Source organism: Takifugu flavidus, chromosome 9, assembly GCF_003711565.1.
Source record: "Takifugu flavidus isolate HTHZ2018 chromosome 9, ASM371156v2, whole genome shotgun sequence".
Taxonomy (NCBI): Eukaryota; Metazoa; Chordata; class Actinopteri; order Tetraodontiformes; family Tetraodontidae; genus Takifugu; species Takifugu flavidus.
Window position 1 is genome coordinate 14944914 of NC_079528.1, and position 25073 is coordinate 14969986.

General features: G+C 46.6%; 3 protein-coding genes and 1 long non-coding RNA gene across 10 annotated transcripts; 3 read left to right on the top strand and 1 right to left on the bottom strand.

Moving 5' to 3' along the window:
- The first annotated feature begins 33 nt into the window (after positions 1 to 33).
- Positions 34 to 5700, top strand: LOC130531785 (fragile X messenger ribonucleoprotein 1 homolog A-like). 5 transcript variants are annotated; one of them, XM_057043934.1, is made up of 16 exons: positions 34 to 361; positions 911 to 963; positions 1042 to 1135; positions 1233 to 1364; positions 1615 to 1686; positions 2082 to 2230; positions 2449 to 2542; positions 2665 to 2781; positions 2859 to 3029; positions 3098 to 3176; positions 3256 to 3374; positions 3693 to 3779; positions 3908 to 4097; positions 4268 to 4447; positions 4745 to 4797; positions 5311 to 5700. In XM_057043934.1, the coding sequence occupies exons 1-16, from the start codon at positions 311 to 313 to the stop codon at positions 5524 to 5526; spliced, it is 1857 nt and encodes a 618-aa protein (XP_056899914.1). In that variant the 5' UTR covers positions 34 to 310; the 3' UTR covers positions 5527 to 5700. The 5 variants fall into 5 exon arrangements, with proteins under 5 accessions (XP_056899914.1, XP_056899913.1, XP_056899916.1 ...); XM_057043933.1 differs by having other exon boundaries at positions 35 to 361; positions 4265 to 4447; XM_057043936.1 differs by lacking the exon at positions 4745 to 4797 and having other exon boundaries at positions 35 to 361; positions 4265 to 4447.
- A 139-nt stretch (positions 5701 to 5839) lies between these two features.
- Positions 5840 to 8627, top strand: LOC130531804 (fibroblast growth factor 4-like). Its single transcript, XM_057043971.1, has 3 exons — positions 5840 to 7019; positions 7566 to 7669; positions 8347 to 8627. The coding sequence occupies exons 1-3, from the start codon at positions 6767 to 6769 to the stop codon at positions 8521 to 8523; spliced, it is 534 nt and encodes a 177-aa protein (XP_056899951.1). The 5' UTR covers positions 5840 to 6766; the 3' UTR covers positions 8524 to 8627.
- Positions 8628 to 9086: 459 nt separating this feature from the next.
- Positions 9087 to 10932, top strand: LOC130531814 (uncharacterized). The gene is made up of 2 exons (XR_008952206.1): positions 9087 to 10615; positions 10702 to 10932. It is a non-coding gene; the product is annotated as an uncharacterized LOC130531814 (long non-coding RNA).
- A 3802-nt stretch (positions 10933 to 14734) lies between these two features.
- On the bottom strand, positions 14735 to 24986 carry snx25 (sorting nexin 25). 3 transcript variants are annotated; one of them, XM_057043910.1, is made up of 21 exons: positions 24639 to 24986; positions 24286 to 24370; positions 22110 to 22326; positions 21834 to 22006; positions 21279 to 21465; positions 20987 to 21057; positions 20411 to 20601; positions 20198 to 20329; positions 19980 to 20129; positions 19523 to 19645; positions 19271 to 19441; positions 18773 to 18904; positions 18509 to 18649; positions 18295 to 18408; positions 18067 to 18144; positions 17078 to 17161; positions 16889 to 17006; positions 16701 to 16767; positions 15606 to 15787; positions 15424 to 15524; positions 14735 to 15339 (listed from the first exon to the last, which is right to left on the bottom strand). In XM_057043910.1, exons 1-21 carry the CDS (start codon positions 24984 to 24986, stop codon positions 15274 to 15276), a joined length of 2931 nt encoding a protein of 976 aa, XP_056899890.1. In that variant the 3' UTR covers positions 14735 to 15273. The 3 variants fall into 3 exon arrangements, with proteins under 3 accessions (XP_056899890.1, XP_056899892.1, XP_056899891.1); XM_057043912.1 differs by lacking the exons at positions 21834 to 22006; positions 22110 to 22326; XM_057043911.1 differs by lacking the exons at positions 14735 to 15339; positions 15424 to 15524; positions 15606 to 15787 and adding an exon at positions 15813 to 16491.
- Between the last annotated feature and the right edge of the window lie 87 nt (positions 24987 to 25073).

Here is a 25073-nt window from a genome sequence, read left to right on the forward strand (position 1 = left end):
CGTAGAAGAGCAAGGGAACGACAGACAACGGCATGACGTCACAGTAAATCACGACAAGCGAAGGTTAGCCGAGCAGCTTCAACACAACAAAAACAGCAAACATGAGCTGTTTAACCAGCTAAATTAATCTACATCATATCGCCTTTAAATTCGCCATATATCCCTAAGGAAATACAACTGAGTGTTACATATTTGAGCGCGACCACAGCTTGTTTTCAAATGATTGTCTTTATTTAGTTAAAACTGTTAAACTGTTCCCTGCTAGCTAACTAGCTGCTAACACTCAGAGACTAGCGAGCTGATTTGCGTCATGGATGATTTAGTGGTGGAAGTGAGAGGAACCAGTGGAGCCTTTTATAAGGTGACTGCATAACTAATATTCAGCCTAATCTAACTTGACTGCCAATGTTTCAACGGATGCTAACCTGAATTAAGTGGAGTTGCTGCTTGTTTGGGCCTCGGAGCCTGTAAACAAAGCTAATAGAAGCTAATGCGTGCTGTACCTATTTAGATTTTCCCATTCGTTGGATAAACTATTGGTGCTATACTGGTTCGGCTCATTGTGTATGTGTGCTTTTACGATGTATGCAGGTGGTTCACAAACCAGTGGGGGTTTTGTTTAAGACGCTTGCTTTGGCTTCACCTGTTGGACAGTCTTGATCCAAGTATCATGCTAACATAAGCCTGTTAGGATGTATCTGAAAATATACATCTTCCAAGAATTCTCTTTTTCTGCTAAATGACTTGCAAAACGTAAAAGAGTCCCAGTTTGGGTGTTTGCTCCCAGCATCTTTGCAGACGTTCGTCCATCATTGTCACCAGAGCCTGACCATACCTGGAACCCTTAACCGCTGTCGAGATTATAAAAGCCAGTCAAACCTCCTAAATTCCTGACTGTCCCTGTTTTAAGGCATTTGTCAAGGATGTTCAGGATGGCTCAGTTACTGTGGCCTTTGAAAACAAGTAGGTACCTTCCTGGAGCAGTAGTACCGTACCCATTATGGACTGTGTGTGACCTGACTTTTTCCCACTGTGTCACAGTTGGCAAGCAGAACGCCAGATGTCAATTCAAGATGTTCGTTTCCCCCCACCACCGGGCTTCCAACGGGACATATGTGAGAGCGATGAGGTGGAGGTGCGTCACAATATCTCATTACTGTGAATCAGACGGTTGTGATGGAGAATGGACAACACTCCTATTTGACTTTATCAGCTTCACATTGCCTCTCAAGGCCATCATCATTCTGCTTGGTTCTCTATCTGGACGGATCTCTTGTGGAAAGAAGCTAAGAGAAGAGACTGTGTCACAGTCTGCTGTATCAGTGAGGGACAGCATCATGCAGTGGAAGAAGCTCAGCACCAAAGTAAAGCTGAAAACCCTCCTGTCAGGGGTTCCTACAGTTGTTCCACTGAGCTGTATGAGGTTATCGGTTTGATCCTCCCTTAAGCCTGGAGGTTGAACAGAAATTTCCTCTGAAATACACATCTGTGTATATGGTCAGTTGTATCCTGTATATGATGACAGAAACGGCTAAAATCATCACACATTTGTGACATTGCTCTTTTTTTCTCAACTGTGCATTGACATTTCTTGCCTTGTTTTCCTTTTTTAAGGTGTATTCGAGGCCCAATGAGAAGGAGCCGTGTGGCTGGTGGCCGGCCACAGTTCGCATGGTCAAAGGAGAGGTAGGAGCATCTAAGTTCTCAGCTGAGTTAGAACCTGGTCCAGCAGGTCCTGAAGGAGGTCCTGAACCTGTGGCTCAGTGCTACAAACTTCCATCGCCACATTTCACTCTTTTGGTTTTCTGCACGTTATTGCTTGGCAGGAGCGCTCCAGGAAAAGGAGAAAGAAATGTCATGACAATAATTGAGAGGACCGATCAAAGTAAATTACTGAGGCAGTTTATTTAGAAAAAAGTTAGTCTGAGTCCTGTGTGTGTCTGTGAGTGTGTGTGTTTGAGAGAGAGTGTGTGAGAGTGCATGTGTGTGTCCCTCCCTCCCTCAGTGGGAGCCTGCATAAATTCTGTATACTGATTCAGACTGATTGATCTCCCTGCTACGTCTTGGTTCTGTGCATCCAGTTTTACGTCATTGAGTACGCTGCGTGTGACGCTACGCTCAACGAGATTGTGACCCTGGAACGGTTGCGGCCAGTGAATCCGAATAAGCCGATGGTCAAAAATACCTTCATCAAGATCAGAGTGGATGTCCCAGAAGATCTCCAGCTGATGTGAGTGTTGACTTTTAGGACAAGCTCCTCAAGGCTGGTGGCTGTCCATCAATACTGCCCACATAATCAGCTCATGTTGTTCTTTAGCTTTGAAGCCTTACTGTATATTATGGAGGTCATATTAAACCTGTCTGAGCCTGGCATCCTCTCTAAGAGAGGGCTTGTTGCAGGTACAGCTAAAGCAGGCCTGGGTACTCACTGGTGGCATCTGTCCGCAGGTGTTCCAGTGAGTCAGCACATAAGGAGTATAAGAAGGCCATCAGAGCCTTCAGCGTCACCTACGACCCCAAGAAACAGCAGCTGGTCATACTGGTTAGTTCAGCCTTTATCCCAGACACGTGCGGAGCGTCTTTGGCTGCTGCCGTCCCTTTAACCGTGTCCTGTCATAGATGAGCAGGTAACATGTTCTGATTGTCTGTCTCAATCGTGGTCAGTCTGTGAACGAGGTAACCCGGAAGAGGACCAGCATGATCAATGATATGCACTTCCGAAGCCTCCGAAGCAAACTCTTCGTCATTCAGGGTAACCGAGAGGCCATCAGACACCTGGAGGTGCGTGCTCCTGCAGGATATGGTGGTGCTCCACCACTGAGTCAGGAGCTACATTCACTTTGTTTGCTGCTCTGCAGAAGTCCAGACAGATGGCAGCACGTTTTCACGAGCAGTTTACCGTCAGGGAGGACCTGATGGGTCTGGCCATTGGCACCCACGGGGCCAACATCCAGCAGGCCCGTAAGGTCCCCGGAGTCACCAATATAGATCTGGATGAGGAGACCTGCACCTTCCACATATACGGAGAGGTAGCCGCTCCCTTCGTTCACTCGTGTCTCAGGGACTGAGCCTTCTAGCTTATTGTTGTTTGTTTCAGAACCAGGAAGCGGTACGGTTAGCAAGAAACGTTCTGGAATTTACCGAGGATGTCATCGACGTTCCTCGAAACTTAGTAGGTAAGAAAGCCCTTCTATTGGTGGTGCTGCACACATCCATTCATGCCCTGCAGAATGTGACACAGCTTTGCCTTTCTAGGAAAGGTCATCGGCAGGAATGGCAAACTGATCCAGGAGGTGGTGAATAAATCTGGGGTGATTCGGGTTTGTATTGAACCTGAGAGTGAGACCAGTCCACCAGCAGCTGCAGCAGACAAGGTGGGTGTCGAGGAGCTCTGAGAGCACGTGGGGCTCTCTGCCATCAGTCTGTATGGAGGTGCCAGGGCTACCAGCTGCCCCTTTAGATGGCTTCTGTAGCTCCTGTCATTAATACATTAGACTACAGATGAGCCCGCGTACGTTGGTTCATGTTATCTCTCATACTTTCTGATGCCATCTCCCCTCCGGGACATGGCTCTGATGATCCTTGCATCCATGTCTTTCCTGCTTGCCCAGACCAGGTCCCAGGGACCTGCAAGGGGTGTGTGAGCAGACCCCTGCTGTTACCACCCTGTAACCCTCTCCTCTCTCTGACAGGGGCTGGTGCCATTCGTTTTTCTGGGGACAAAGGAGAGTATCTCCAATGCCAGAGTGCTGCTGGACTACCACCTGAATTACCTGAAGGTTGGTGCCCTCAAATATACCTTTATGCCAGTTCTTGGACCGTGTTTCCTGAAAGGAGAAAAGCTTCAAAGGGTGAATATAGGGTTGATGTATGGGCGCTTTAATGGCTGCTGATGCTCTGATCTCAGGAGGTGGACCAGCTTCATTTGGAGCGTCTTCACATTGATGAGCAGCTTAGACAGTTTGGAGGAGGACCAACAGCAGCTCCCCGCATGACAAAAGACAAACACTCACTGTTGGACAACGGTGTCGATCCAGGGTCTAGCAGAGGAGCAACAAGAGGTCCAGGCCAAGGAGGAGAGGCGTTGATGGTTTCAGGTATGCTCACCTTTGTTACTGCTCTGGAAGCAGCAGCTCTGCTCTTCCCCTCAATGCCCAGGCCTCTTTTATTACAGCTGTAGCTGTTCAGAGATGGGCTTCACCACAGTAATTTAAGATGTTTAAGCTAGCTTATTGTTAACATGAATTCTGCCCACATTGTCCAGCAGCCAACTCGGGAGCATCCAACCCCTCAGAGACAAGTTGTGAGCACAAAGATGAACTCACCGATTGGTCGTTGGCCCCCGCTGATGAGCAGGTGTCCGCAAGTGGGGTCCAGCCAAGACGTACAGATGACAGGAAGAGGGGGACAAAGGGACGAGGGGGGAGAGGAAGAGGAGCAAATAAAGGTAGACAGGCTAGCTGCAATTGAAATCCAGATTAATTGATCAATATGTTTGTCGTTGTCATGAAATGTGCAGATAAGGATCTGTGAGAAGAGTGTGTTGTTGGCAGGGTGAGCTAAAGCAGGTGTCCCTGACCACCAGGAGTTAGCCGTGCACGTCCTCCTCCTGCACTGCTGGTTGTGCTGAATGTAACAATCAGGCCAACATCTGTGAAGCGTGACTGATCAACCTGCGTGTTCTCTGTTTGAGTTTCATGACAGGAGGGAACGGTGACTGTTTCCCTGTGTTTCTGTGATGTAGGTGGGGACATGCAGTTTACGTCTCATTATATCAGAGAGGAGGACTCTCTACAGGCAAGACTTTCACTCTTCACCTTTAACAGGAGGCAAACTTGCTCACGTGGCTTTTCCTCTCATCTTCTTAACCGCTTTATCCCTTCGGGGGTCATGGGGGGGTACGAAGCCCCTAGGCAGACAAAACATGCATCTGAAGATGTTCTGGGGCCAGAACACCTCCAGATCACTGCCGAGGTACTCTTGAGCAAGGTACTGAACCCACAAATGCTCATGTGGGGCCCTGCGATGAAGTGACTCATCCAGGGGGGAGCTGCCTTCGCCCATATGTGCCCCCTCCCCGTGCTTGGCTTTTCGCACCTAACATGTATAAAAAAGCTGTGATTGGCCCTGAGTTTGAGCGTCCTGTGAGACGGGGGACTTGGTTGTTGGGCAGAACTGGCTGAAGCCGTGTAGTGTGCCCTGCTTTAGGGAGAAACCTTGGTTGGTTTGTCTGTGCTGCATGTCCAGCTTGTCTCAGCTCCTTTCCTGTCCTCACTGTCAATAAAAGAACTATCTGCTAACTTCCTCCAGATCCGTGTGGATTGTAACAACGAGCGCACGGTACAGCACTCCTTTGGTAAGCGGCGAGGCGCCAGTGGCCCCTCCTCTCACAGCGGCGACAGCAGGGGTCCCTATTGTCCTCAAAGTCAAAAAGGCAACACGGAGCGAGGGCTGAAGAAAGACAAGCAGGACTCTCATTCACTGGTGAACGGAGTGTCAAAGATGGACCACTTAAAGACCATTTGATCGACAGAACGAAGAAGCTGCAGCGCTAACGTCATCCCTCTGTCTGAGTCCACACAACATCTGCATAGAAGAGCTTATTGTGTAGTTTGGATATGTATATACAGTTCTGTTGTACGGTTTTTCCAGCATTTTGTTGTCTTACAACCTGATGCCAAAATAAAAATGGTTCCGGTATTCTCTCATTCATTTCCACTCCCTGGCCCAGCAGGCTGCACACTTAGTTAAAAGCAGGCTACACACATCTGGACCTGCAGAAGATCTCACATTCCTCTGGGCTGGGGACACTCAGTGGATGTGTCCGGTCCGGTCAAAAGACACAGCTGCTCTTTTCTCTGTCTTCTCAATATTACTGTTGTTGATTAGAGTGTCGGAATTTCTTTTCAAGGCTGTGATTACAGGCTGGTTCTGCCTCAGCAGAAATTTGCTGGTCAGAAAAGTGATAATCAACCCAAACTTATCGTTTCCACTAGTTTTCTCACCGTATTGGTCTGCAGGCGTGGCCGCGGTGCCCCTCTCACGGGCCTCCATTAGGAGGGACAGGAGCATCAAGTACACTAACTGAGACTGAAACAACATTTAGTCATCAGCTTGATGCTGTCATATTTTAATTGGACACAAATTCAGGGTCAAAGCCACCAAGGTGTACACACACGTTGCATTACGCTGCTGTTGCATCCTTAACCATCTTTGAAACTGAAACCAACACAATTACCTAATTTATCAGGTAATTGTTGCAGCAACTTTATTTGTTTTGTCATTTTCCTGGGAGCTCTTAGTAGCTCTTCTAAGGTATGTTTAATGCATTGTTTTAAAAAGGAGTGAAAGCAGGAATAGTTATGTGTGTTATGCTATTGATTAGTCCAACATGAGCACATGAAGCTGTGAAATAGTTATGGAGGAGACATTTTACAGCAAGTCTTCTTTCTGACATCTTCACTTTTTTATTGTGTCACTAAGATGCATATTTTTATTTATAATTCACAGTTTGTGGCTGCATCTGTGACTCATGGACAAACAAAGCAGCTGGTGGTGCGTGATGTCATCTAAGACACATAAGTACCCTGTCCTCTGGATGGGGACCTGAAGAAGCACTTGGGACAGGAAGAATCAAACCATCAAATAAAGTAATTGAGTTTGAAGGGATTTGAGTCCTGAATTGCTCTGAAATATCTACGGTTTTCCTTGACTGCCCAGTAAAGCTATAGAATAAGAGCCCAACGGATGGTTCCTGGGATCCACCATGCATCTCTTCCTCTACGGGGTCCTTCTGTTTAGCTGCTTTGCTGTCATCAGCAGTCGGAGACAAACCGCCCATAACGCTGGCTCACTGAGCAGCAGGACACACGAGAGGAGACACGTGTCCACCAGAGACGGAGAGTATTTACTGGGGATCAAAAGGCTGAGGAGGCTGTACTGTAACGTTGGCATCGGCTTCCACATTCAGGTCCTACCGGACGGGAAGGTCACAGGGATCCACAATGAGAACAAATACAGTAAGTGTTCTATAGGTTTAGTAAAGGAATCTCCTTTACTAGAACAAACCGAAGATTTTAATTTCAATTCTTCGTCACTGTTTATGTTACATACCGATGGTATCAATAGGATTGAAGGCAATGATGCACACTGAAGCCCAGTTTCATCCTTTGGTATAACAATAACTTATGGAATAACAGCAAATGAATATCTGAACGTTTCCACTCTGCTACCATCAACAACACAAATAAACTGAAATAAATGCAACAGGAAATATGGAAACAAACAGTTACTGAAATTACACAAGGCAGTAGAAGCAGCAGCCAAAAACATCATAGCAAGTGGCAGCTGCAGAGAAGCAGCTGCAACAGAGCAGCAGCAGCAGAAACAATAGCAGAGAAGCAGCAGTAGCAGTAGCAGCAGCAGCAGAAACAATAGCAGAGAAGCAACAGTAGCAGAGCAGCAGCAGCAGAGCCGCAGCAAGCAGCATTAATATCACAGCCAGAGTCTGAAGGGTGACTAAAGTCTCCTCGTTTTCTAACCAGCATGATCATATTTGACCACAGGCCTGCTGGAAATCTCCCCAGTGGACAGAGGAGTGGTGACCCTCCTCGGAGTGATAAGTGGGTTGTTTATTGCTATGAATGACAAGGGAAAACTCTACGGCTCCGTAAGTACTGATCAGTAATCATTCCTGAACACTCACTTCACTCTGATTGTGTCTGGAGGGGGAATTCTACTGAAGCTTAGATGATAACAGGATGAGGAGAAGCACAGGATTTGGAAAAGGCTGCCAAACCTTTTTGAGTCTATGCTCAGTAAACATGAGACACTCAGGACTGGGAGGACTGGGAAGGCTGGGGGGGCCTGATGAAGTGATGGTAAACCTCCCATTGCTGCAGCTCATGTGAGCTAAATGTAGGACAGAGGAGACTGCTGGTAATGGACAGGTCAGCGGAGATAACAGGCACTGCCAGAGCCTAGCATGCACCTCTGGATCAGGTTGGCAGGTCCGTCAGCCCAAGAGTGGAACCAATACCACGCCCAATAAGAATGGAGTTAGGTCCAGGCTGATCCAGTCTGTTCTCCACAGCTCAGGAAAGGGTTCTGATTCCCCACTACTCGTGGATCAGGTGGTGAGGGAGCCGCACCATCTGTGCATGATGGATCAGACTGGTGATTAGCTTCATGATGCTGTGTGAGGAAATCAACACTGCCTCCATTAACTGATATAAGCGTCTACATCACGTGCACCACTTTCCTACCGAGCATGTGCCACTCATGAAATAGTTGTGAGTAAATGACCCCTTTGTGTTCCAGATGTGTGAACCTCTTCTGTCTCCTCAGGGCCACTACAACAAAGACTGCAGGTTCAAGGAGATGCTACTGGTCAACAACTATAATGCCTACGAGTCAGCTGCGTATCCCGGCATGTTCATCGGCCTCAGCAAGACAGGAAAAACTAGGAGGGGCAATCGGATCACTCCCACCATGACCATGGCTCACTTTCTGCCTAGAATATGAGCCAAAGCTCCACATATCCAGAACATGTAACATTTTACCATAATCTCAGACAGATAAGTAATTAAAGATGTGTGAATTATGGTGGAATAAAGAAATGCATCCTGTGTCTCGCAGTTTCTATCACAATACACTCAGCAAAACACTGATGTTCTACAGTGGATACTGGGCCCCTTTTTAGACTTGAACTTTTACACTAAAAATCCTCGAGTGAGTCTAGAAAGTTTAGAGTGTTTAGAATGTCTGCCATCAGATGTGAATATTCCAGAGAAATGATGCCACGACAGTGGCGGCCTTGGGAATTATCCAGCCTGCACTGTAGCCAACGGTTAACCTAAAGGTTGTTGTTAGTTGTTAGTAACCAGCATTGTTGGTTGTCGGTAACCAGCATTATTAGTTGTTAGTAACCAGCACCGTTTGTTAGTAACCAGCATTGTTAGTTGTCAGTAACCAGCATTGTTAGTTGTTAGTAACCAGCACCATTTGTCATTACTAACCAGCATTGTTAGTTGTTAGTAACCAGAACTGTTGGTTGTTAGTAACCACCATTGTTAGTTGTCAGTAACCAGCATTGTTAGTTGTTAGTAAACAGCACCATTTGTTGTCAGTAACCAGCATTGTTAGTTGTTAGTAAACAGCACCATTTGTTGTTAGTAGCCAGCATTGTTAGTTGTTAGAAACCAGAACCATTAGCTGTTAGTAACCAGAACTGTTAGTTGTTAGTAAGCAGCACCATTAGTTGTAGACCTGGCTTCAGGAGGGGGAGTATGTTAGCTTAAATGAATCTACTCCTCCTACCCATCTTAATTATCATATTCCTTGTGGGACTGGTCGAGGAGGGGGGGTGGCAGCAATCTATCACTCCAAGTTATTAATTAATCCTAGACCAAAATATGGCTCCAGTTCATTTGAAAGCCTGACTCTTGGCATCACCCATCTGAACTGGAAGGCAGAAAAGCCACTTCTGTTTGTAGTTGTATATCGGCCCCCTGCTGGGCCACATTCAGAGTTCCTGTCTGAGTTCTCTGACCTCTTATCTGACTTGGTCCTCAGATCAGATAAAGTCATTATTATTGGAGACTTTAATATCCATGTAGACGTTATAAATGACAGCTTCAGAAATGGCTTCATTTAATTACTTGAGTCAGTTGGTTTAGTCAGTTGGCATTTTTCTCTTTGATCTTAAGTTGTCATCGTTGCCTTTGATCTTAAGTTGGCATTTTAGTTTTTGATCTCCTTTATGTCATTGATGTCAAAGTTGTTCTTTCATGTCAGATGACTGAAGAGATCAAGGGAGAAAGCTGAACTGGGAGATCAAACACATCAGCTCTACCTCATCAGCACACGCCTGAGGAGCTCAACACTCTTGTACCACACCGGTGACCAGCAGACGCATCAATGGCACAGAGAGGAACCCAGCAGCTAAAGGCAGAGCAAGAACCGCTGGAATCATCAGCGGAGACTTGGAGGGAAGAGGTCCAGCAGCTCAGAGAAGCCCTGGCAGAGAAGGAGGAGCAGCTCAGCAGGGCTGTGAAGAGGCGACAGATGAGGACTGTGGCCCATGTGGAGACCCTGACCCAGCTGAACAGCACACAAGCTGCTCTCAAGGAGAGCAACCTCAAATGTGCTTCTCTGGAGGAAACCCTCCACAGTCGGCAGCAGGAGAAAGAGGAGACACACAGGAGAGAGCTGATGGAGCAGGAGGAAGGTTTGAATCACAAGCTCCTTGCGATTGAGGAGGAATTTGAGAGGAAGCTGGAGGAAGAGAAGCAACGTTTTAATGAAGAGAAAGAGGCCTTGAGGCAGCAGCTCTTTCAACAAGAAGAAAAGTTCAAGAAACTAATTGATGAAGAGCAACACAAATATCATGAAAAGGGTTAGAGTCAATGAAGCAGCAGCTGTTGGCTAAAGAAGAGACCTTTAACAAGATGCTGGCTGATGTTTGTCAGCGGTGGGAGAGCACAGCTCAGAAATGGGCACAAAAAAGAAGGAAGAGCTGGAGCACAAGATCCAGGAGGGCCAACGTTTGAGGCAAGGGGAGCAGGAGAACAAAGAGGAGCTCCAGAGGCTCTCTGAAGCAATCCTCCAACTTGAGGTGAGGTGCTTTCGCCTTTGTTTCTCTTCCAGAAGATTTCAGATGATGTTCAGTGAAATCTAAAACACAATCTCTCTTTTCTGCAGCTTCAAGTATCAAAGAAGCAGAAGAAAAAATGCTTCTGGAGGTGGAAGTTCTGGAAAAAGATGAAATAAACAACAATTCCAGAGCTCCCAAAGCCCTCCTCCTCCTCTACATCCTGAACTCCACAGCATCACATCCTGTCTTCATCAGTTTTATTGTACAGTATCATCATTGTTTATATTCTATGTTTGGATCCATGATGTAGAAACAATAAAACTCAAAGTAAACCACCAGATTGTAGATGTTGTAAATGATAACTTCAGAAATGGCTTCATCTCATTACTTGAGTCAGTTGGTTTCCTCCAGCAGATAAACCAACCAACTCATAGCTTCAACCACACCCTAGATCTAGTTCTGACTTATGGTGTTGAGGTAGAACATGTGTCAGTGTTCCCTCAGAACCCACTCCTGTCAGGCCATTCTTTGATCACTTTTACATTTATGATTAAGGATTCTTCAATGCTCAGAGCACAGTCTTACTATAGCAGATGTCTTTCAGATAATGCTGTAGCTAAATTTAAGGAAGTGATCCCTGTGCTAATCCCAGGACCACCGTGTGTTTCCCCAGGGATCAATCATTATAATCTTAGCCCTGCTGAGGTTGACTCTACTGTCTAGTGGTTTACAAAAAGGCCCTCCGTAAGGCTAGAACAGCTAATTTTTCTTCTTTAATTGAGGAAAATAAGAACAACCCCAGGTTTCTTTTCAGCACTGTGGCCAAATTAACCAAGAGTCACAGTGTTTTAGATCCACGTATCCCTTCTTCCCTTAGTGGTGAAGACTTCATGAGCTTCTTCACGGATAAAGTTCTAGCTATCAGAGAAAAAGCCAACCAGGCTATCCCAACAACTGGACCATCACCAGATGTGCTGACTGTGGGAACATACAGGTTCTCCAACGAGCCCTTAAACTCCTTCAGCCCTATATATTTTTCTGAGGCGTCATCCCTAATTCAGAAATCCAAGACCACCACGTGTCATTTAGATCCCATCCCAACACACCTGTTGAAGGATGTTTCACCAATGATAGGCAGATCTATCCTGGACCTGATCAATTGTTCTTATTGACAGGTTAGGTACCCCGGTCCTACAAGGTGGCAGTGATCTTATCAGATACATACAGTAGGGTTAGCCATGGAGTTCCTCAAGGTTCTGTACTTGGACCAATCCTTTTCACCTTGTACATGCTTCCCTTAGGGAACATTATTCGGCAGCATGGGATAAATGTTCATTGTTATGCTGACGACACTCAGATTTATTTATCCATGAAACCAGAGGAGACAGAGAAGTTAGTGAAGCTCCAGACCTGTCTTAAAGACATAAAGTCCTGGATGTTTTCAAATTTCTTTCTCCTTAACTCAGGAAAAACTGAGGTCATGGTGTTTGGTCCTGAACCTCTCAGGGATAGATTAGATCACATGATCACTCTAGATGGTATCTCATTAACATCTAGTCTCTCTGTGAGGGATCTTGGAGTAACTTTTGATCAAAACCTCTCCTTCAACTCACACATTAAATTCGTCTCTAGAAGTGCCTTTTTTCACCTGAGGAACATCACAAAGATCAGGAAGCTACTGACACGGCATGATGCTGAAAAGTTAATTTATGCTTTTGTTACTTTTAAGGCTGGACTATTGTAATTCTTTATTATCAGGGTGTCCAAATAACTCTTTAAGAAGCCTCCAGTTGATCCAAAATGCTGCAGCCAGAGTTCTGACAGGTATTGACAAAAGAGATCACATAACTCCTGTACTGGCGTCTCTTCATTGGCTGCCCGTTAAATTTAGAATAATTTTTAAACCCTTCCTCTGACCTACAAGGTCCTCAGAGGCCTAGCTCCATCCTACCTGGAGGAGCTAGTGACACCTTACCAGCCCAATAGACCGCTCCGCTCTCAGAATGCTGGTCTACTTGTGGTCCCCAGAGTCTCTAGGGGTAAAATGGGGGGGGGCAGCATTTAGCTACCAGGCCCCCCTGCTATGGAACCAGCTCCCTGTCCAGGTACGGGAGGCTGACTCCATCTCTAATTGTCAGATCAGACTTAATACTTTCCTCTTTGAAAGAGCTTATTGTCACTAATTCTGCAGTTCCTGTTATTATCCTAAACATAATTATCATATTTAGAGGGCTGTCTAATTAGTAGGCCAACCTACTGATCTTTGACCCTACTGACCCACTCTACTCTTATACCAGCAGTTTGTATTATTAATATATTTCTACAGTATGTTCTCTATCTCTCCTCTCCTCTCCTCTCCTCTCCTCTCCTCTCCTCTCCTCTCCTCCAAACAATTTTGATTGTAACAGACGTTATATAAATAAAGATTGATTGATTGATTGATTGATTGATTGATTGATTGATTGATTGATTGATTGACAGTATCCAGCATCATTAGTTGTTGGTATGTTGCTAAATTGATGCTCTGCTCATTTTGCAAATGATTTTACATAATAACACATTTGGTTTAATCCAGACTTGTCGGACTTGATACCCATTGAGTATCATTTTGAATCCTTGACACTGTTTTCTTTATTAAAGAGCATAAAAGCATGTTGTCAGATGATGCGTGAGCAGATCTGCCATCCTCCTGTATCCTGTAAAAGGCCAGCAGTGGTGCATTAATAGCAGGTGACATGTTGTGCGTCAGAGTGTTGCTTATGCAAAGGTTGTTGCTTCGAGAGAGGAAAGGAGAGAAAGTGGTCAACAACTGTAACCTTAGCACGAGGAGAAGACCGAAGCAGGTGTGACAGCCCTTATCTATATTTAGACATTTGCGCATCTCTCTCACCTCGATGACATCACAGATGTAACACCATGGTAGCTTCTCAATAAATCAGAATAATTGGGTACTACATGGTTTAACTCCTCGACTGGATTAGCCCGACTCTCATGTTCTGCACTTCAGTTCACCTCAAATTGTGTGACCATCCTTCAGAAATGTCAGGGACTGAACCCTGAGGAAATGGTTCCGGTGCCATCTTCTGCCCCCGGAGCCCAGGCTCTTCAGCCTGTCACTTGAACTGTTGGTGCACATTTTAATGGATGTTAAATGCAAACGTAGATCAATTTCCACACAGCAACAGTCTGACACTCGAGCTGCTGCTCCTTCAGCTGCTGCTCTTCCTGCTGCTGTTCCTTCAGCTACTGCTTCTCCAGCTGCTGCTCCTTTAACTGCTGCTCCTCCAGCTACTGCTCCTCCAGCTACTGCTCCTCCAGCTACTGCTCCTCCAGCTGCTACTCCTCGAGCTGCTGCTCCTCCAGCTGCTACTCCTCGAGCTGCTGCTCCTTCAGCTGCTGCTCCTTTAACTGCTGCTCCTTCAGCTGCTGCTCCTCCAGCTGCTTCTCTTCCTGCTGCTGCTCCTTCAGCTACTGCTCCTTTAACTGCTGCTCCTTCAGCTGCTGCTCCTCCAGCTGCTTCTCTTCCTGCTGCTGCTCCTTCAGCTACTGCTCCTCCAGCTACTGCTCCTCCAGCTGCTGCTCCTTCAGCTACTGCTCCTTTAACTGCTGCTCTTTTATGCTCTCCTCCTTGAGCTGCTGCTCCTTTGTGCTCTACTTGAGCTGCTGCTCCTTTATGCGCTCCCCCTTCAGCTGCTGCTCCTTTAGATGCTCTTCCTTCAGCTACTGCTCCTTTATGCGCTCCTCCTTGAGCTGCAGCTCCTTCAGCTGCTGCTCTTCCAGCCTTTGCTTATCTTTAGTGAGCTTTTTCTTGAGGTCTTGCTGCCTCATCTGAACACTGCTCACCATGTGCGAGTCTGCCTGGGGGGTGGACGAACCATAAAGACTCAAAATGAACCAAGATCAAAAATCTCCCAACTGCTGTTGATTCGTGTAATCATGAAATGAAACCACTTGTGTTGTTGCAGGTTTAATGGGGCTACTTTGACATACTGGAAGTTCAGGATTTTCAATTTTGGAAATCAAGTGTTTGAGAAGTTTTGCAGGACTGGTTGAGCATGGTGGTGTGGGATCAGAAGCTTTGTTGATGGTGCTCATATTTATTGATCAAATTCAGCAAACACAAATAAACAATGTAAGAAATTCAGCTTCAGGATTTATTGGTCATAAAAACACTTTTAGTAAAAATAAAATCTTTGAGGAATCATAAATAAATCATCCCACAATGGCTTTGACATGACATTATACTAGACAATGATGTGGCTCTACAGGGAAGTGCGTTGACAAGTGTCACCACTTCCAGAGGGCTGTGGCTAAAGCTGCTGTGGTTAGCTGCATTTATTGATTAGCAGCTCCTCTCCAGAGCCCTGGCCCCCGCAGCTAACGGACATCAGCCTGGGCGCCATGTCGCTGTGGTGTAGATGTCACCTCTCAGTGCTTCAGACAGAAAATCACATTTCAGAACCAAACATCAAAAACAGACACAGTTCTTGTGCAAATTGGAAACTTCTGGTGCTAATTTAAGATGTCGGCAGTTGAAACAACAATGACAAGACAGCCTCTTGTGGTCATCTTCATTTCACAGGACCCTTCCAGCTTTCGCATGTCTCAGGTCAGCACTGGCAGCCAGCAGGACACCTCCTTGTCCACTGCAAGGACAAGACGCAGCCTCCCCAGGGAGTTCAGACAGCATCCAGTGCCGTGTTGAGTTCAGGGCAAATTTCCTTCAGAAAAGTTTCCATCAGTACCTGATAAGAGACAAGATGTCAGAAGGGTTAGACGGGTGGGGGCAGCCCTTTCAGAACACCCATGTTGGAACAGTGTGCTCTCACATAGAGGAGGTGTTTGTTGGCACTGGCCTCCTGCAGGGCATTAAAAATCTTTATAATTCCATTGCGGGCATTCTGCTGACCAACAAGATTTATGAGTGCATCTAAGAAAAAAAAAATTAGACAGGAAGATGATCAGCGTCTGAGTTTTCCAGAGCACCTGCAGGCAACACCTGCTGCTCTACCTGGGATGTTGTCCAGGAGCTTCTGTTGAGCCTGTTCCTTTGTTTCAAATCGCTCACTGTCAGTTCGGACCTTCACGTGTGGAGCTAGCTTCCCACCAGGCCAGTAGGCATCTTTAAATAGGCTGATATAGTTGACTAGCATCTGTTCACAGATGATCATGTTAACGGTGTCCCGGATTTGTCTGAAATAAAGCAGAGTCAAGACTTTATAGAGCTCAGCTCAGCTCATTACTCCAACATATGTACACTCCTCATCCCATGCACTTGTGCTGCTAATGTAGCAGAGAAGATGGACAAAGGGCCATCAGGACCACCACAGAGAGAGACAACCAGTGGCACCAGTCACCTACTGGACTGTGGTAGTCCGACAGTGTAAGAACCAAATCTGCCAGCGGCCCTGGGCACTTGGACCAGGCAGGCCATTCCGCCCACTCGCCCCCATCCAGGTCAGGCTGTCATGGCCCACATGAGTATTGAAGTCCCCGGTAGGATAATGGAGAGCCCAGAAGGGGCACCCCTCTAGTATCCTTCCCAAGGACTACCAAAAGGTTTAGCTGTGGGCCTCTCACCCGGGCCAACTCCAGCCCAGAAGAGAGTCAAGCCCCTCTTGAGGCCTCTGGTTCCAGACTATATCTGCTCAGATGCTGCCTGTGGGCCTGCTGGAAGAGGGACCCATGTCTTTGCGGCATGGTGGGGCCCAGTAGCTCTCCTAGCAGGGGACACTTTTTCTTGTGTGTATGTGTACTCCTTAAGCTCTGGTGAAGCGTGCTTTGTCTCCCCTTTACCTGCCACGGGAGACCCTAACTCAGGGGACTTGCCCCAGACGGTCGTTAGGGCACTTAAACTCCTCCACCATGATAGGGCGGATGTTCAGAGAGGAGCATCACTGGGGAAAGATAAATGTTTTGTTGCATCTGTTAATAAAACTATAGTCATCTGTGCTACCAGATGTAGTATCAAGTCATTATTTGACAGCAGGTCTTTATGACCCGTGTGAACGAGCAGCAGGTAGAATCTGGAGATATAACCCATTGTGTTTAAAGTCTGCGCTGGAATAAGTTTGACTCAATGATGAAAAATGCTACGAATACTTACTTGTTAATAGTTCGTCCAAATGTCACCTGGACCAGTGCAATCAGAGTCTTCCTCACCCACTTAAACACTGCGACAAAGAAGAAAGCAAAGCAATGAATGCTCAAACGCAGGTTCTGCTAGAGACGGGGACTTTCTGGACCTGACGTGTGTTCCAAGCAGCCAGGAGGTTTAGCATGTATGTGACTCACTTCCTCTGAGCTCAAAGATCTCTCCAATTAGCATGAAGCAGGGTTCAGCCAGAGCATCCTTCTTCCCATCAGTCTCATCTCCATAGTCGGACAAGTCGCTGTCATCATCGTCGTCTTCCTGCACACAGGAGAGAGAACCAGACTTCAGAAAAGCCTCCGACTCAAGTGGTTTGGTGAATGTGATGGTACCTCTGTATGAGAGAAAAAGTCCCCAGGCAGCTTCTCCAGGAATGATGCTAGAGAAAAGGACGACTTCTTCTGGATCGACATCACCTTCACATTACAAAAACAGCTGAGATTGCTGTGTTGTCAGATGATCATACATCCTATAATATGTCCTTGTTTACAGGCGTCATAGTTAGAACTCCCCACATCACTTAGCCTTCATTCTCCCCTCTTAGCGTGGGCGTGCACGTGTTGGTGAAGGCAGGAGCATAAATACTGGGACAGCAACACAATGAAAAGTTCAAATGAAACCCCAGATGTTCTTTAGCTGCAGACTCTCGGCTTTGCATCTGAATCAGGTGAACAGTGCAGGAATGACACCAGTTTATCAAGGCATCAAAAGGAAAGTGACAATCGCCTCTAAACTCTCTATTTAATGGACATTAGGTTCTAATCCCTCATTATTTCATCATCAATTTAACAGGTAAAAGAGCTGCAGTGGTTCCAAATGTGACCTGCTGCTGTCAGCCGTCAGTATGAGACCAAAGAGTCACAATCAGTGGACAAAGCCGTCAGCAGAGGTGAACCCAGCATCTGGAGGTGTCCAAAAAGGATTCGCAGCCAAGTATTGAGAGAAGAAAGTTGGATTCTAAAGGATTCTTTACTTTGATCCCTTAAAAACTGAGGCACACATATAAAACGTTAGAAGGCTGTTCAGCTGAAGGTGGATGCAAATGAAAGAAGAGAATGTGCCCTTCCAGACGGTCCTGTTCCATTTTAAATCCCCTGTGGTGGATGACAGAGCCAACAAAATGGCGGCAGTGTCGCTGTCCCAATATTTACGGCCCTGACGCCGACCGTAGAGGTCAGGGCGTTCAGACTCAGAGGAAAAGGCAACAAGATGATAGAGGGCACCTTCCCAATTTCTCAAAAAGCTATTTCCCCTTTTTTCACTCACTTGTTATTATCATTAGTAATAACAGCAGCAATAGCAGAAGTAGCAGCTTTGGTACCTTTAGGTGTTCAGGAGACGGGCTGAGAAAAGCATAAAGCGCCTCCGACTGGCACAGCCGCTCGTCTGTCAACAGGCGCTACACAGGAAGTGTCCATGTTATTAGAATATCAACACAGTAACAACCAGAGGTCCTGGCTGAACACAACAGGTGCGCCACTTTGCTTCCCACCCTCCTCTCATGCTATTGTGCAGCCCTTCCAGTAGCACGTGTCTCTGGCAGACGCACCTGGAGAAAGGCATTGAGCTGCAGTTTGCTCTTATCCAGGAACTTCTGGTCAATGGATTTGAAAGGCAGCTTGCTGAGTGAAGGTAGCTGCAGCTTTTTTAATGATGGGAAGCACTGAGGAGAGAACAGAAGTCCACCTTTGATAACCACACACAACTGAGGAGACAGGTTACAGCCCTCTATGGGTGATCTATTCTCCAGCCCTGGGAGTTACCTCAGTAAGCTTCCGGTGCAGCGTCTGGAATTCTGTGAGTTTTCTGCTGACGTTCCAGCGACTGTTGGCTGATTCTTCCTCTTCTGCTAGAGTAACACACACACTGTAAGCAGCTACCATCTCACCTCCCTCTTCTGTAGCCTGGAATACACACAAGAAACGCAAGGTCAACAAAAGCTTGTGTTCCGTCACTGTGGGGAAGGCCTGGTTGCGTGTGTGTGACATTTGTGAGCTCATTGCTGAGCAGTCAGGACGTGACACTACCTCAGCAGCAGTAATGGAGGCCCTCCAGTGGCCCAGGTTTTCACACCACCAGTCAGTCCTGCTGATGTGTTGCTGAAGCTCACTGTGCTCTCGCTCCATGGTTCCAATCTCTTCTCTAAGTTTGCTCACTATCTATACACACACCCACACACACACACACACACAGGGTCATCAGCTCATAAAATGAAGTGACCTACTAAAGTTAACAGTCCTGTCAGACACACTTGGATTTTGCTCAGTACCATGATAGCAACTATCTGTCTACAGACATGCACGCTGTCTCAGCTCCACCTAGTTTAGCTTCTTATAGCAAAAGACTGAGAAGCTTCAGGTTAACAAATGTTCTTCATGTTTCTCCAGTTCAGTGTTGCCGCAGCTGCAGAGGTTGGGAGTTGCTGATCAAGCATGTCAACGGGTTGATTGTTGAGCAGCTGGATGTGGTGGATCCGACCACATCCAACAGCTGGAGCCCTGTGACCTTCACGTGTCCTTTATTACCTTTTTGTCTGGCTTGGGGGCGTTCTGGATGGATTCCAGGGCATGTCGCTTGTATTCCAGCTTATCGTGGAGCTGCTTCAGTTTGGTAGCAGCATAACTAGCTTGCTCATTGATCCCCTTGCTGCATTCATCACACACCTCCTCCTCCTCTCCTGTGTCCACATCTTGACACTAGACAGTTTCAAAGACACGCAGCAACAAATGTGATGATGATGAAAGCAGCTTTTCTTGTCACCAGTCGGTGGTTCTTACCCCCTCTTTTTCTTCCGTCCTACAAGGCGACTGACTGTTCTGCTCATCCCGTCTGATCAGTTTGTCGTAGAGATCAGAAACCAGGAAGGAAGGGTAATACCGTTCCCTCATGGTTTCAGACACCTATGAGACAGGGCAACGAGTGGTCATTTCACCAACACATCACTCATTACAAATATGAGACACTGCTCACAATATTCCTCATCATGAAAACAAGACTCATGCACATTTATACAAGGTTCTCTGGCGTTCATGGTTGGATTAGCTATTACGACACTGTTATGATTCATTTAATAGGTTATACAGTTCATGCAGAGCAACTCTTCTGACAAAATGATGTTTTTATAATGACAGTGGGAGAACTCTTGTTACACTTCAGGCTGCCCAAAGAATTCCAAAAACCTTCAGCATTGTGGACCTGAGACACACACTTCTAGCTAGCATTAGCAGCTGTCACCTGTTCCTGTAGCTTAATGAAGACTTGTGTTCCTGTGTTGCCCACCAGACTCTGTTGGATCTCTCGCAGAAGAAACCTTTCCACTGGAATCTCTCTGCTCTCCACAAAGAATTTCTGGTAGAGCTCTCCTACAATCTGTGGCACCTCATTCTGAGGCACAAAATAAAGAGGTTATGTTTGCACTAAGCATGCATGTGAATCCTGAGAGCAGTGGGCACCTTGTTGGCAGTTTTTAGTGATTCCACCAGCTCCCAGAAGCCGATCAGAGCTCTCTTATCCACTCTCTCCATGTAAACTCTGAAATGCTCCCTGTAACCTGGATTGCAGAGGATATCATCGAACTGCAAAATCTAGAGGGTTTGAGGGCAGAAGCACAAGTTTCACGCCTCTTTTCTTTCATTGAACCCCTCTCAACATTATAGCCAGCTCACCTTCTGAGAGTGAGGGTCATCGCCATCATCGGTCCCACCGTCCTCAACGTTTTCATAGTTTGGCCCCCCAAGCAGACGGATGCGTTTCTCACACTGTTTCTTTGCCACTGTGAGCTGATTGATGTATCGTTTCATGTCTCTGGCCCTGAGTAAATCTGCCTTCATGGCTGCTGACTCTTTAGCTTTGCGCTCTAACACAAGTAAAGGTCACAGAAACAACATTAGCAACAACACTGAGCAGCAAACAAAGGTGATGAATCAGAGAGATGACATGAATACAGGTGGTAAAACACAAACATCGCACAGTAACTTGGAATTTATCACCAAGGAGTCTGTGTGTGTGTGTGTGCATGCAAGCTTGCATGCATGTGTGCTGTAGACTTTATTTTGAGCTAGCGTCTTTGAGAACCTTTCCTAATGGAAAAGTGGACTGTACTGAAGCCAACATTCTGATTCCCCATAATATACTGTATTATTAATATTACACGAATAGAACATACCACAAGTCTTTGTGCAGCACCTTGTGATGCTACGGTGGTAGTTGGTAAGATATTAATAAACTCAAACATATTTTACCTTTCTGCTTCTTGAGTTGAGGCAGGTTGCTGATGGTGGTTGCATGAATAATTTCCACCACTATTTGATACCTAGAAAACACAGATTTCACAATAATCACCAGACCTGGAAGAGTGTTTTAGGAAGAAACCAGGATCAAATGTGCATTTAGATCTGTTGCCATGGGATCAACCGCAGCTGCCTGGTTTAGATGTGTGTGCTTAAGGGCGGTCGACCTTGTCTGACGTGTGTTTAACAGTTCAGTGGTCAGCTTTCAGTCCGTGCCTTCACCTTATCTGAATGAGCGTCCTACCTGAGTTGTTTGAGGAAATTTACATCAACAGAAGTTGATATGAGCTTGATGAAGTCTTCGTAGGAGGCAGCATAGGTGTAGGCTTTTTTCTGCTGTTCCAGTTGCTGCTCCCTCTTCTCCAGCTGAGACAAGAGCATCCGGTTGATGGAGTCTGGATCACTCAATACTTCCACCAAAGGCTTCAACACTGCAGCAACAGGTGTAACAAACAGAAGAAAGCATATATTAAGACAGTCACAAAGCTCCTTCATCTTTTATCTGAGCTGTGGTGACAGAAGGAGGGAGAGGTGAGAGGAGGAGAGAGAACCACTCTGCACAATATAAAATTGCCTCTCTGCATGCTGCTCAGTTACATTTTTTTATTCTAAGGACGTTAAAATGGTTCAATTTGACACAGGTGTATCACATAAGGATCACAACAAGTGAGTCTCGAGTGTAAAGAAGGCTGGCTCAACTAAACCTCAGACATTTAGCTGGCTGGGCTCCTGACTGCTGCAGTGAGAGTGGAAGACAGGCGTATTTGCCGGCACCATAGTGAGATAAGATGCAAGGAACCTTTGGTGGTGATGACCTCAGTGAGGCAGCAGCGCAGCGTGTGGGACTTGGCATCTTTCTGTGGCAGCAAACATAGCAGCAGGATTCTGGCCACACAGCGCAAGAAAGCCACTTCTGATTCACAACTGACCAAGCAAGGATGAAGAGGAAACGGACGAGCACACTCTTCCGGTCTGCGTGAAGATATTTACAGAGACAGTTTACACTCAACAAGTCATTTAGAAGCTTTTCCTACACATCAAGTGGCAGCAATACTGTTTTTGTTTGTTTTTTTACCTCAGAGATGCAGCCTTGAGGTCATTGAAGTGTGTGTGCAGGATTTGGACGGTATCATAACACACCACATTCACAAGGTCAATGCTAGCAAGTCTGGATCTAAGCTGGCCAATCATCTGCCACCAGTCAACTGACAGCAGGGAGTAGAGCTGACCTTCATCGTGGCTTAAAAGCATGTACCAGGACAGGATGTAGTCTCTGTAGGTGTGGTCAAACACTGGAAGACAGACAGACACACACACACAGAATAATCACATCGCTGTCTTCTGTCTTCAGCCACATGTTAATCTGCTCAAAGGAAGCTTCACACGGTGAAGGAGCTCAGGGGAACATGCAGGGTTCAGCCAAAGGGAGTTTTGCCTGTGGCCTCTGTTGCCTGCCACCATCAAAGGCTTTCCCCACCATCAATCCAGTATCCTTCCCCCAAACCTGGAGCTTCAATGTTCATGACCCAGATGCTTTCAGATGGCGGCAGAGCAATAACAAGAATCCCTCGGCACGTAGACCACATGAGGAAAATTCCTATTCAAACAAGTACATTAATTCAGCTAATTACCACTCAGGTTTTACTACTGTTCCAAGTATGTTCAAGCCCCATAGCAAACAGAAGTCATGATCAGTTCTATTCCAGGTAATAAGCATGGAAGGAGCCTCGAGTTCCTGCACTCTGGATTCTGTCATTAACCAGCATTTCCTGTTTCAGCCACAAGAGGCTTCCAACCCCAGTTATCTTGCATGATCTATTCCAGGGTCAGAGGCCATGGTGGGGTGTGGAGCATGAGCACATGCTTCCTTTAATTTAACTCCCGTTAAGGTGTAAATGTGCTGGAGAAATTCTGGAAGTCTGACTCAGATAAGGACAAGGCCAATATCAGTCAGACTAATGTGTTTACAGGCACTTCAATTGTCCACATTTTGTCAGATTAAGGTGATACTTCAAGTGCCAGGTGAACATGCTGAGCATTATTGTGACCAAGTGTGTCCTCTCCACAACAAAGACCTTAAAACCTTCCCTGATCCCAGAAGAAGGGTCTTATAGGGACAAGGGGAGGCAATACCTGATCTTTAATGGCAGAACATTAAAGATCAGGTATTGCATTCAGGGATATTATCCCCCTCCAATCTGAAGAGGTTTGCTGATCTCTAGATTTAAAGCACTACAGCACTGCCTTCTTGGATGGGCCTGAGTGCTCTGGACCTGTCCTGTGGTCCAGTTAGGTTCTCCTGCACCCTGACCCAGGACCAGGTGGCATCCCCTCCATGTCCTGTTTATTTATAGGCTGACTGCATAAGGGACCTGCCTGTCTAGCCCAGAGGGGCAGATCACAGGGGCGGGTTAGTGGACAGGCCTTTGTGGATGAGAACAGGGCAGAAGAGAGGAACATAAGGGCATCAGATCCAGACATGGAGCCAACAAAGCACGATCCAACAGCTCATTTTTACTGCTGCGTTTCTCTTTCCAGTTCCTGCTTCAACAGGACACCACCAATCAGACAGGCACACCTGCACATTTCTCTTTTCTGGCCCACCCACGTGTTAAAAGATTTAAAGAATAAACAGTTTGCCTCAGTCTCTCAGTTCCACAGTGTCCAGCAGAAATTGTTTTGCAGTGGTTACCAACATCCTGAGGTGTTTTGAGCTCTGGGGCACCAGGATCAAGAGGGTGAGGGTGGGAGTGGGGGTGAGGACACAACACCCTCCCAGCACAGAATCAATAGAAGAGTCTGCTCTCTCAGGAACCACCTCACCCAACCTCAACACCCTCACTGGCCCTAGACAGCTTATACAGGAAGACACAATATAGGATATAATGGACAGAACAGGAAAACTGGTTTCTACGGTGCATAAGAAGATCAGGTCAGATACAGATGTTGGCAATCAATTACTTATCAAACAGGGTCTTTGCATACTTTTGTTTTGGTTTCAGTTTACTTTTTAACATATGTTAAAAGAAAACTGCGACCAGCACAGCAGCAACAGCTATTTTCTTCAGTAGAGTTGTACAAGATACCATTGCTGCGTAAAGTTTTATTGCTTTGGTCTCATTAAGACTGTCTCTTCATGTCTTCTCTCCATCCTGCTTTTGAGTTTAAATGGCATTCAAGTTCAGATACAAGAAAATAAAAGAACTGGCTTTTCTGTATTAACACTCAGGTAAAAAGATGCAGCTGCCTACCTTCTTTCAGAGCTCGGTCCACATTGTGTGACACCACCACTCTCTTACTCTGCCCCCCCTCCTGGCCTGGCACCACATAATGGCCCTGCAGACAAGAGCAGGTCCATACATGGTGTATCAAGTTCTGCGAGTGCTGTCAGCCATCATCAACACAGGCAGCAGCAGCTCCACCAGCATTGTTCATCTCTGCACTGAGCACCAGGAGCAGCAGATGATATGCTGGGGTCGTGTTTCTGACGCCAGCCTCTGTCCAAAAACTAGCATGGCTTGTGTTTGCATGCAGGTGTGTGCCTGTGTATGTGTGTCTGAGAGGGAGAGAGACACAGATTCAGTTAAAGAGAGACTAAACTAACCATAAGCTTGTTGATGAAGTGCAACTTCTCAGCCGACAGCCTCCTGTCCCCTTCAAAGCGGCTAACCTTGAGAGGACTCTTGCGGATCAGCAGGACAAAGCTTCCTGCCAGGAAACACAATAGCGCAAAGGACGCGTAGATGAAGAGCTTCAGGAAAAAGGAGGTGAGGCTCACACCTCCCCAGGCCAGCTGAAAGGCCAAGGCTGCCACCACGCCCAGGCAGAAGGCTGGGACCACCCGGAAATAACATCCAGCGGAGGAGGAGGACCTGCGAGCCGGGAAACTGGGGTGCTCTTCACCAGGAGTGCTACTCCCTCCGGCCCTCGGGGTGATGATGGGCGTGTGCATGCTGCGAGACCACCATCCAGATACGGACTGTTGCTGATTGGGTTGCTAGTCCAGGTCAGACCTGCACGCTGCTCCGACTGCGAGCCC

Coding starts and splice junctions, on each gene's coding strand:
- LOC130531785 (XM_057043933.1), top strand. CDS start 311: ATGGATGATTTAGTGGTGGAAGTGAGAGGAACCAGTGGAGCCTTTTAT. Junction 2,231..2,448: donor CCAGAAGATCTCCAGCTGAT/GTGAGTGTTGAC, acceptor ATCTGTCCGCAG/GTGTTCCAGTGAGTCAGCAC. Junction 2,543..2,664: donor AACAGCAGCTGGTCATACTG/GTTAGTTCAGCC, acceptor AATCGTGGTCAG/TCTGTGAACGAGGTAACCCG.
- LOC130531804 (XM_057043971.1), top strand. CDS start 6,767: ATGCATCTCTTCCTCTACGGGGTCCTTCTGTTTAGCTGCTTTGCTGTC. Junction 7,020..7,565: donor CCACAATGAGAACAAATACA/GTAAGTGTTCTA, acceptor ATTTGACCACAG/GCCTGCTGGAAATCTCCCCA. Junction 7,670..8,346: donor AGGGAAAACTCTACGGCTCC/GTAAGTACTGAT, acceptor CTGTCTCCTCAG/GGCCACTACAACAAAGACTG.
- snx25 (XM_057043910.1), bottom strand. CDS start 24,986: ATGCACACGCCCATCATCACCCCGAGGGCCGGAGGGAGTAGCACTCCT. Junction 21,466..21,833: donor TGAGGTCATCACCACCAAAG/GTTCCTTGCATC, acceptor CTGTTGCTGCAG/TGTTGAAGCCTTTGGTGGAA. Junction 19,442..19,522: donor GGACGGAAGAAAAAGAGGGG/GTAAGAACCACC, acceptor GAAACTGTCTAG/TGTCAAGATGTGGACACAGG.